General features: G+C 40.5%; 1 protein-coding gene across 1 annotated transcript; it reads right to left on the bottom strand.

Annotated features, from left to right (window-relative positions):
• Positions 1–2,004: 2,004 nt before the first annotated feature.
• On the bottom strand, positions 2,005–10,677 carry LOC131573143 (caveolin-2-like). The gene is made up of 3 exons (XM_058826795.1): positions 10,486–10,677; positions 10,177–10,364; positions 2,005–3,111 (listed from the first exon to the last, which is right to left on the bottom strand). The coding sequence occupies exons 1-3, from the start codon at positions 10,636–10,638 to the stop codon at positions 2,961–2,963; spliced, it is 492 nt and encodes a 163-aa protein (XP_058682778.1). The 5' UTR covers positions 10,639–10,677; the 3' UTR covers positions 2,005–2,960.
• Positions 10,678–11,945: the final 1,268 nt, after the last annotated feature.

Raw genomic sequence — 11,945 nt, 5'->3', positions numbered from 1 at the left:
GAAAATGCATCAAAGTAATCTGAATTGGGTATAATTTTTTTCCTACATTTGTTGCAGACAATGAGACTCAGTTTCTGGACTCCCTTGCCTAAATTCTCATTTGTAAGTTGCTTTTAAGGGATCAGCTGGGACAATCTGTACTCATTTCAAATTGGAGACAGACCTGCTCCTACATCATGAGCACACAGGTCAGTGCCAGTTCCCATTCAGTCCCTGCTGTCCAATAGTGCTGTGAGGTATTCACAGTATATGCTGTGCCAGACCTTCAGGATGTATGTCAGAACCATAAAATCCTGAGAATACTTGCCAGCCAGAGTTGCCTGGGGCAAATTCACACCTGAGTATTGGAGAGTCTGTAAATATTTATAGTTCCTTCCACTTCTTTCAGGGACAAAGTAAGAGTATTTGCCAAGCATCTAATATTTTACCCAAAGTCCAAGAGTGTACTTCGTATTTTTTTGGAGTATAGGCACACCTGTTCCAGAGAAAGATATTGCTATAAATGGCTAAGAAACTGAGAGCTTTAATTACAAGCTTGCTTGAGTCTTGTAGCAGCTAGAGAAATGGTGAAAAGAACTAATCAATGAAAAGCCTGAATCAAAATAAGAACAAACCAAACCATTCTACATAATTGTCTGTGGTAGCTAGAGCCAGCTGACTTCAGTAAGCTATTTAAGAATGCACATATCCAGGAATGCATACCATAAAATGATATATCTTTCTCTGGAGAATGGCCTCATTCTCAAAACTTAAAATCCAGACTTGGGTCCCTTCAAAGCTTAGGCTTTTATAGGGCTCCTTTTAGACACAAGAAGTGGTATTGATTGATTTACTTTATTTTTCTCTTTTAAATGAATTCGTCAAATGGATATTTTTCAGTGGAAAATATCTTTGTAAAACTCCTTGGATGCTGTAAAAGAAAATAACTCTCAAAAGAGTTTAAGCCTACCCTGGCCAATTTTTATTTTCAAAAGAGTTATTTCCATTTTTAACACAAGAAAGGTATTTTGAAGAACACATCTGAAAAACAAGCTAACTTCTTGCAGAATAAAAAAGAACAAGAGAAGTTTCCATGGACACTAATAATTAAGATCCAGTTTTTTAAAGCCATATGAATCCCTTTCTAAATTACACAAATGCTAAAAATACTTTTAATATACAAAGATGCTCTTAATATACAAAGAATATACAGTGTTAGGTAGCTTTAATAGGCCAACAGACAAGAAAAGGAAAATTCTGCAGCACATCTGTAAAGAAAGCATGCGTCTGTAAAAATATTAAGCATTATTTTGAATGCTGAAATTCTACAGAGACCTACTTCAGAGAAAGCAATCATTCTGTATGGGCTTAATTGCACACAGAGATATGCAATTTTCTACTATAAATACATTAAATGCAGTTGAAATAGTGGAACTGTACTGATACTCATTCATTTCTTTACCTCTCATGTATTTTGGAAGAACTGCATAGTATTCTATGCTGTTTGGCATTTTAAGAGTCTGTTTAAAAGCTGACAAACCTGAAAAGAAATGAAGCTGAAAACGGGAAAGAGCTAATATTTATTATTTTATTAGATACCTCTTGTTTGATAAGAAATTTGAGACATCACTTTAGAAAATAACATTCTAAATCATACAAACATTTTACAATTGGAACTTACCATCTGTATTTAAATAAAACAGCAGCATAAGCCCACCAGAAGGCTAAGGTAATTTTAATGTACCTCTGCACACATTCTGTTATTCTGGCTTAAAAATTCATATTAGGTGCATCGAAATTAGAAGGTGCATTAGAAGAAGGAAGGGTCTTTTTCAGGGGTTAAGCTTTGAAATAGTAAATAAGCAATAGAGGGAGTCAAGTCAATAGGTTAGGAGAATTAGACAAGGATACTGAGTACACTCACCTTCTATGAGAGCTTGCTACCTAGTTAAAGTGCTAGGATAGGGTCTATTGTTTTAAATATCACAATGTTCACCCCAATAATATACAGAAATAGGCAGGGTAGCATTTATTACACACAATTTTTAATAAAAACCATTTCTCATAAACAGATATTTCCAAGTCCTTTGCATAATTGTGTATGAAAACACTTATAATCTTTGCTTTTACACACAATCATATATAATTAATATATTAGAATTGCACAGCAACACTCAAAATCTATTTAATTTAGAAAAGGAAATTTAAGTTATCTAAAGTAATTTTTGCACTGTCTCACTCTTGATGCTTAATAAGTTGGTTAGAATTCAAATACTAGAGAAACTATGCTTCATAAAAACCTGATCAACTGTCATTTACAAAGGTACAAAATATACAGCAAAGTTAATCTCTCATTAAATAAAATATACAGATTAGCTAATGTTACAGATCATTAGCTAACACCTTATTTTAAGGGATAAATTTCTAGGGAGCTTCCCCCCCAGTATAGGAGGATTACACAACAGTTCCTTTCCCTGTATGTTTATGCAATGAGTCACGTTCACTTTAACTGCTGATAACAGAGGACTGGGTTTATCATTCTGCATAGCGAGGCCAAAAATGATCCCTGGTGGAACTGCAGTGAAGTCAATGTGAAACCCTAGAGATCAGTTTTGTTTAAGGTATCACAGACTATTCATTGATTTATTTATAGTAGTAACACCAGTCATTATCACTGTGGTGGCTTTTAATCCTCCATGAGAATTCTCCTGTAATCTACCAATCAACCTACCATTAAAATAAAGTGTTGCCAATATACTCCACAATCACTCTGCTGTTAAAATAGTGAGCTATGAAAACTGTCTACTAATTCTTAAATGGATCTCCCTGATAATAAATGAATTTTAATAAAAACAGCATGTTCCCACTTAAACCAGCCATTGTAATTTAACAGTTTGGAATGAATTGTAAGTACTTGAATGTTAGGTTAGCAAAGAAGTATAACACCAGCTACAGCTACAGCAGTGTCACATCTCTGATGTTCACTCTTGGTCCAGGCGTATATTAACCATGGCAAAGCACCGGCCTAGACTCTGAAAGAATGGTACAACAAAAACATCTGTCAGGCTCTTCCATACAGTTTGCACTGAAGGCAGGACCATGAGACAGGTTTTCACAAAAGGCACCACAACCCTGTAAAAGAGAAAACAAAAGATCTGAAGATTGGTGCTGCAGCATAGGGAAATCAGGATAATGAAACACAAGTGTGACATCTTATGGAGGAGAAGTGGTTCTTTAAATTTTATAACTTTAAAATATAAATATAAATATTTAACCAAGTTTACTCTCCTGCAGTCATTTTCCATCAACTTTGTTTTGCTCAAGGCCTCACACCTGCATATGCATGTGGTCCTCTGGCCATAATAGTTTATATACAACATGAGACTGTAGACACCAGCTTTCTTTTCATTGTATCTCTGCTTGCTAATTGGCAATTTCTTTAAATGCCATTTAGAATTATGAACTTTTGCTGTCTCTCCCTGCTCCTGGCAGGGCTGGTGTACATGATCTGTTGAAGCCCTGCTGCCACCAGCCATGGCCAAAGAGCAGTCATCTCCTAAAGGACTCATGTGTGTTGTGGTCATATCTGAATGTGGGTCCTTAGGGGTTGACAGAAACACCATGGTCCCTAGTTTGATTTACTGGAAACAACACCCTTTACAATCTGTTCTTGCTCTGCTGCCTCTTCTGGTGTTTCCTGTATTTGTCTGTCTTGCAGGCACACACAAGTGCACAGGCACACATGCACATCACACCATTGGTGTCTCATTCCTACCCATCCCTGCTACAGTAAAACAGAAAAAGGAAGGCAATATCCAGTTGCATCAGATTATTACAACACAGGGACATGGCACATCTCAGAAAAATTGGCTGATCCTGTGAAGTTCTTCATTTGTGAGTGAGATAGTAACATTAGAGTATGCTCAGAACTCTTCATCAGGGGAAAAGATCTTTTCATTCACTCAGGGTGCATACCAGAAAGTATTGTGCTTTCATCTCCTGAGCATTGGCAAGCATCTGGGGATTGCTCTCCATGGGTACCAATACCAAAGCAATGCCATTACTGGTGGCTCGAGCCAAGCATGTTAACAGTGGAGGAGAGCCAGAAGTGTACGTATGGGCAACTCAGGAGGGCCAGTGGATATGTGATAACTGACCACACTATTTTAAGTTATTCTTCTTCCTTAATCATTGGCCTAAACCTCTGGTTATTTCACTAAGCTGTTCTTACTTGGGTGCAGACAAACTAAATGTATACATAAATAATATCGAAGTTCTACTAGTGCAAGGTTTTAGAAAAATCTCTCTGCCATACTGAACATATTTACTTCCTAAATTAGGTAAAAGAAGCTATAGATTCCTTTGACAAAGATAATAAACTATGTTTTGCTTTACTGTTGCATTCAGAATTTAAGTTCCCAATCTTGCATTTACATTATTCCACTGCAGAACTTTCACTGACTTTTATTGGAATGACAGAAAATACGTAATATAATATTTCATTGTAAATCTGAAAAAAAAAAGGTGCTGTGTATTTACAGTGCATACTCCTCAGATTAACAAAGTAGAAAAAATCTACCACATTTAAAAAAAGTTGAAGGTTACAAATGTACAGAATCAAAGTTAATTACTTTCAGTGTTTGTCTAACAGCTTTTGTCATACAAAGCAAGCCATATACCAGTACGTCAATGCTCTACTCAAAGCTAGCCCAGATGGATTTAAACAAGAATAGTTTTTCTAAAACCTTCTCTTTTGTCTCTGCTGAAACACCCCATATAGGACTGTGAGCATTACTGGAATAATGTGCCTCTAGTTTTAAACTGAACCCTGTAAACTATGTGTTTATAACCACCTATAATACCACTGCATATAGAATAGCTTGTTATTATAGAGTAAAAAATTAGGCCTTAACCTGTTAGAATTCAGCTGATAAACATCAATCATTAAAGAAGAAAAAAAAAATGCTATTTTTCAAAGCAACACAGGGAAAGTTCCAGAAATGGCTGTGCTGTTTGTGCTTAATTCACCTCTTTTTCCATTTCAGATAGTTTATAAGGAGTATGTAATTGCTCTTTGCTACCATTTTAATTCACTTGGCCAGTTTTTAAAAAAAAATAAATCGAACTGAACTGGAGAGAAGCAGAAAAGACAACATTTCTTTTGAATCCTCTGTTGACAGGATCACACAAAACACAAACTAAACAAATACCACAGTATGCAGAAGATTCACAGAAAGATGTAGAAGGCTGGAGAAGCAGTGATCATAATATTTGAAATTGCTGTAGAGGTCATTCACACAGTACTGGAACTCAACCTATTTTGATAATTTTAAGCAAAAGGGACAGTAAAATGTTTTGGTAATGTTTTATAATATTTTAGCACTTGTTATAATTTTTTTTTTTACTTACGGTAAATGAATGCAAAATCCAATGTAGGTTAAATCCATAGAAGGATTCATGAGACATGACAGCAACTAAAACTAATTAATGTAAATTTCAATTTTAAAATAAAACTTCATCTACTTATAGAACAATTACTCAAACATCTTTCCTCAGAGGAGAAAATCCTTTACACCAAGGAGAATCATAGAAGGTATTTTCTAAGTTTTAGATTATGTGTGTGTATATACATGTGTATTTACATGTGTACAAGTCTGCATCCTGTTCTGCACAGGATATCTTATCCAATGGTGTGATATTTCTAGGTTACCAGAAGGTGCAGTGTGCTTTCCGTGGAGTGACCACTCACACTTAAAAATAAATAATCAAATGCCATTAGAAGCCATGCGTTTGTTTTTGTGACCTAACAAATGTAACGTACCCATCCTTTGCTGTGTTTTTATCCTGATCTGCACTTTTGTTCACAGACATGGCAACTACCTTCTTGAGTAATGTCCAACAGTAAAATTAAAGTACCATATCCCAAGGATATCAACACTGATGCCATATTGGTACTACTAGTTTTACCATGTAGTACAGCACTGGGAAGAAAATGAAAAGTTGAATTTGTCATCTAAACTGAAGACAGCTACCTGTATGACCTCTCATTGAATCTTGCTACATATATATTTTATAAAATACTTTTCCTTTGACCAAGTGGGATCAATTGTGTCTTTTGGGAACTGCTGAACTGGAAAGTGCAAACTACCCCATTTTTTTCCCCTCCTATTTTCTCTTTATTCTGTTCAAGGTATGACATCTACAAAATTATACCCCTCAGAGTTTCTCACTTTTGTGGGAAACATGTTAGTTTTTCTTCTTGCTAAGCCCTGAACAAACACTGTCAAGAACCAAACAGCTCTTGGAAATGGCAGAGCAGAGTTTAATTCCCACTGATAATGAGAATCAACTTTTCACAGACTTGGGCAACAATGTTGGAAGTCATGCACCATTAATTCAGATTCCAGCTTCAAAGTGAAGAATCACACCTTCTCCTGTAATGTTTTCCAAAATGTAATCTCAGACATGTCATAATACTATTTTTCAAATGCTCTATGTCTCTGTGCTTAATTTACCTAATTCCATGTACCACATCATGATTGTGAATTAAAAGTCTTGTATAGCTCTACAGTACAAGCAAGCATTGTGAAAAGATGGCTAAAAATTACCTAGTAGATGTACAGCTTCTTGTTGCATGCTTTTAAATATGTCCTCAGATTGTAGCTCTTAAGGTTATTGATTTTTGAACATGGATAGAACACTTCTGGTTTTTCAGGAGGCTCATGCAAAATTGTTATATTTCTTGTAGATCAGCGACTGATTCTTGGGACAGAATTGGGACATTGGGACATAAGCACTGGGACAAGTGAGACAATGGCTAACCACCAAAGCCTTTCATGACTCATACACAGTATTTGAAGTGCATTAAAATTAAATATTATGTGTTCCAGGACCTGGGTAGACTGGAAAAGATAAAACAACTACAGAACAAGCAAGACAACATCCACATACTTCCTTTTCCTAAACCAAGGGATATGTACTGGACATCAAAGAAGAAGCACCAAGGCAGCACCACCAGACTACAAGATAGGCCTTCCTAGCTGTAGTGTAATTTATTTTGATTTCAAGCAGTCAGTAGGGACATATGGTTGAGTATGATAGCAGTTATGTAAATGAAGTTGTGGAATACAAAAAGGTAAGAAATAATGTATGTCCATATCTACTTTTCATGTAAGTCTGTGGCTCTATCTTAGCACTGTGAATGGAAGCTCAAGTGGAGAAGTGCTGTGAATACCTACTGCTTTAGCCAATGATGACTAGAGAGCTGAGTGAGCCCATCTCAGATCCAAGACTCAAGTTATGGATCGCTGATTCTTAGTGTAAATATGCAATGTACCAGAACACTATTCTGATAGGACTACAAAAACGCATATATGAAATTCAAGTGTTCATTTCCAAGAGGTGGCAAACATGTGGCTTGGAACAAGAATCCGTGACTGATCTACAATAAATATAACAATATTTCATGAGCCTCATGAAAAACCAGAAATGTTCTATTCATGTTCAAAAATCAATAACCTTTAAGAGCTACGATCTGAGGACATATTTAAAAGCTTGCTAATTTCACAGAAAGATGTTACAACTCAGTGTGGCCTGTGTACTCTGTGGTGAGAATGACAGTCATCAGTAAAGGAAAAATGTCAAGTTGACTTCCTTGCACTGGCTTGTATGTAGACCACCAGCCCTCTAGCTGGCCCAGTTTCAGCCCATCAGTATCTTTCACCAGGTAGTGTGAAACTCGATTATGGCTCAAGCAGCCAGTTTGGGAACACAGTATGCTTCATCTTTATGGTTAAAAATGAAAATTAAGTGTATTACTATATATTTCGTACTCAGCTTTCTTTTTGCAGGTGAAAGACAACATTTACTATCAGTGTAATGGGGGAAATTCACAAGGTGCCCTTGACCATAGAAATGCTGAGTAAGGTTTATGTGGATTTTTAACATGCTGATGAAACTGCAACATGTGTGGCATCAACAGCTTTCTGCTTGAGCACCTCCAGAAGTTGTTGAAACACTTTTGAATTTTGCCCCAGGAAAGGCTCCTTTGCAACACATCAACATCATCTCCTCACTGGTATGGATGATAAAAGTGAAGCACAGAGACTCTGAGTGGCAGACTTCTGGGCGGGTTTGCCCCAGGGTCTTCCCATGACATTTAAACAGCTGAAGACAGAGTTATAATGGAATTCCCTTTTTTTTTTTGTGTACAAAACAATGAGTTACTTTTTTTTTTTTTTTCCCAGACCCAATGGGCCTACAAGGGAACTAGTACTCTATGTTAAGGGCCTCTAAACACGCACTGCTTTTGCACTACGCTCTCCAATGTAGAAATGTTGAACTCCTCACTCATGTGATATTTGGAACATGAAGAGGTGCAGAGATGCCAGCTTAGTCTCAGAGTGTTCCACCTTTGTGTTGGAACAAATCCAGCTTGAGTCTGTGGGAATATGAGGCATTATTGCCTTTGGATGGTGACACTGGATGGAGTCCAAGGAGACTACTGAGTTACATGGTTCTTTCACATCCATCCCAGGTGCAAGGAAGATTAAAACTAAAAGATCAATCCTATGTTGACAATGAACCTGGGCAAAGATAATGATTTGTTGGGGAAGCAAGTGTGTTCACAGAAGGTTGAGAGAAACTTTTAAAATGAAGTGCTACATTCAGACAGTCCTATTTCACATGTACTGGGAACCCACAGTTCCTGAGATAGTCACTAGGGACAATGTGCATAAATAGCAACTGACCTCTGAGTCCCGGATCAGTGAAACTCAGTATCCATTCTGTGAAATCCAGACACAAGATCCTTCTGAAGCACAAAAAAAGTACTACAGTTTTAATGAATTTGGCATTGATGAATTTTTTCACAGATATTTCACTGCTGTAAAACTATATATACTCACCATATCCTTTTGCAGTCACACTGCACACTATGGCACAGTGACAGCTGACAGATCTAAAAATCTGGGCAATGCTATGCCTATGCACTGCTTGTTTGTAAGAATTTGGGAACAAGAGATGTAACAAGTGGGCATCTCTAAACTGCGCTGCAACTCCTCTGGATATTATGTAAACACTATGCTCCAAAATTCAAGTTAATCAGTTTTCAAAGTGGCCTGACAAACATCACCAAGACAAGCTTCCATCGCACTTTCAAAAACTGAAATCTGCACCCATGAGATTGCCACCACAGGTTCAGATAATCAGTATATTCCTAGGGTTTTGAGTTCACTTCCAGTTTCTGTATTCTGCTTTCCTTGACAAAAGGAAAAGGATTCCAGTGTTACCCCAGTCAAATTAGACTTTACCCAAAACTCATGTATACAGACAACCCTGGTTTGCAGAAATAATGTCAATAAACTGCATTCACCCCTTCCTCTACAGCCTTTTGGATTGTCAGTTCTTTTTTCAACATCATTATTCTCCCTGCCTTTCTTCCTTCTGCACCGTCATCTCCCTTTCTGGTCTCAAAGTACTCCTCCTGATATTTTGTGAGTATATTATGCTTAAAGTGCACAGGTTTGGTGTGACATGGATGGCCAGTGTATTTGCCTACGAACTTGTGCCATGGCCAGAAGCAGCCTTTCCCGAGAGCAGCAGGGTACTTTGCTTAGGTGAAAGGGTTTTGGAGCACTGCCTCTAGAGATAGCTATATACCAGGTGCAAGGTACTGGCACTACATTTTATGGCAGTAACATAGAGCCAGCTGGGCCCTCAAAAGCTTTCTTCAGTCTATGAGGGAAAAAATGACAGGTAACGGTACTAAGAAGTTAGTAATAACTTCAGGTGTTAGTAATACTTCTGCCTAGATAATTCATTTAAAATACACGTTTGAACAAATTCTGCACTTCAGTTTAAAAAACAAATTCAGTCACTATTATCACTCCAGAAGCCAGCCAAGGCTGGAATGCATTGCTGTAGGTGCCATCCAAGCGGGAATACAGGCTCTCTGCCCCAAGGAGCTTACACCGTCATGACAGACCGCTGGTAAAACCAAGGCAGGGAACTGAGTCACAGAAAAAAACCACTATTTCCCTTTCTGTTCCCTTAGAAATAAAGCAGTTAATATTAGATGACCTGACTACCGGTGTAAGGTCGGCGATCGGCGGCTGGGCAGTAATGAGTGCTAGAGGAGAGGAGTTCTGCAGAGCTGTCGGCAGAGCCCAGGCTCCGCCGGACACAGCAGGCGCTTACCAGATGTGGAGGCAGCTAAGCGTCGCGAAGACGATCCCCACAACCAGGGCCAGCGGTATGGCGAGGACCAGAGTCAGGACCTTGTAGATCACGTACTTGCTGAGCTCAAACAGAGCGTGGCTGCAGATCCAGACCTTGTCGAAGGAGTGGGTGAGCTCGGGCTCCGCGATCACATCCTCGAACCCCAGCTGGAACAAGAGGAGGCTCTACCGTCACGGGGAGCTGGGGCGCGGGGAGCCCGCCGGGGACGCCCCTCGCCGAGGACCCGGGCCCCGACCCCGCCCGCCCCCGGCCCGGCCCGGCCCGCACCTGCAGGTGGGAGTTCAGCCCGTGGGGGTCGCGGTCCAGCTCGTCCTCCGCGCACTTCTCTGCCTCCGACAGCGCGGGGCCGCCGCTCCGCGGGAAGTTGTCGTCGTCGTCCATGAATATGCGGGTGTCCACCTTCTCCGTCTCCAGCCCCATGGCGCTGCCGCCGCTGCGCGGCTCCAGCCCTGCCCCGTCCGCCGCCGCTGCCCCGTCGGGCCAGGCCGGGCCGGGGCGGAGCGGGGCTGCCCGGGACACGCCCCGCGGGCCGCGCCGGGGCCGGCAGCGGCAGCTCGGTAGAGCCCAGGGAGCCGCGGGCCGGGCTCGGGGTGCTCCTCGCTTTGGCAGCCGCTTGGCGGGCGCTGAACCACCCCCGGCGGGCCCTAAGCCCTCCCGGCGGGCGCTGAGCCCTCCCGGCGGGCGCTGAGCCCTCCCGGCGGGTCCTGAGCCCTCCCGGCGGGTCCTGAGCCCTCCCGGCGGGCTGCCCCGGCCGCGCTGGGTCTCCCCGTTCGCCTGCGGTGCCCGGCTGTCACCACAGCCTCGCGCCCCACTGGCCTTTGTCAGCGTTTGTGGCATCGCAACAGCAGAAACAAGAAGCGGAGGGGATTGTCCTCCGGGCCATGCTGGGCCGTGTCTGTGCCCCCTTTGCAGCTGTAGGGGAAACAGGGAAAGAAGGGGGGAGGAGAGGTGAGTCGCCACTGCCCACCGAGGTTCCTGTGTCCGGCCTCGCTGGCCCGTCACACTCCAGCGGAATTTACTTAACTGGTGCTGCTTAAACTGCCTAATTTTTGCTGCAATAAAATACTGCATCTCTCATTACAAGTATTTTCATGCCTACTTTGGGTTTTAGCTTCAGTCCGTACAAATTATTTTCTCTGTTTTATTCGAGGACATGTTTTAAACCAAAGAGTGATCTGTATAAAGTCACTAAATTATTGTAATGACTGCTAAAAGTACCTGATAATATTGATATGCAGAGTATTCCCATGAGCTGCCAGGAGTTCATTCTTGCTGCATTCAGTAACCACAGTTGCCTGTCAGTCTCGGAGAGAAGTGATATTATTAATCAATCATCCAGGCCTGTTAAATTAAAGAGGAAGTTGCTAATTTTAACTTCCTATAACTTTCACTACATTAAGCTAAGGAGACCTTTAAGCTTTAAAAAGGTCATAAGAAAATTATATAAAAACAACTATACAAAATTTGCATAGGAAATCACCTATTACAATGCTCTGGTTCATACTGCATTGCTATTGTTGGAAACTTCTGCAGAAAAGTTTTGCAACTTTTATGTGTAACTCGTATTGATGGGGTTTTTCTCCCATACTAGTCAGCTTAGTGATACTGACCTCCCATAAATGTTTTGGACTAGGTCTAAAAAGCCTGCAAATACGAGTTTACAATAGGTTCAAAGGCAAGCAAAGAAACAACGTGATGACTCAAGACATACTTATGAGCTGCATTTC

This window comes from Poecile atricapillus, chromosome Z, assembly GCF_030490865.1.
Source record: "Poecile atricapillus isolate bPoeAtr1 chromosome Z, bPoeAtr1.hap1, whole genome shotgun sequence".
Taxonomy (NCBI): Eukaryota; Metazoa; Chordata; class Aves; order Passeriformes; family Paridae; genus Poecile; species Poecile atricapillus.
Note: the sequence above shows the minus strand (reverse complement) of the source record. Positions and strands in the feature narration are given on the sequence as shown.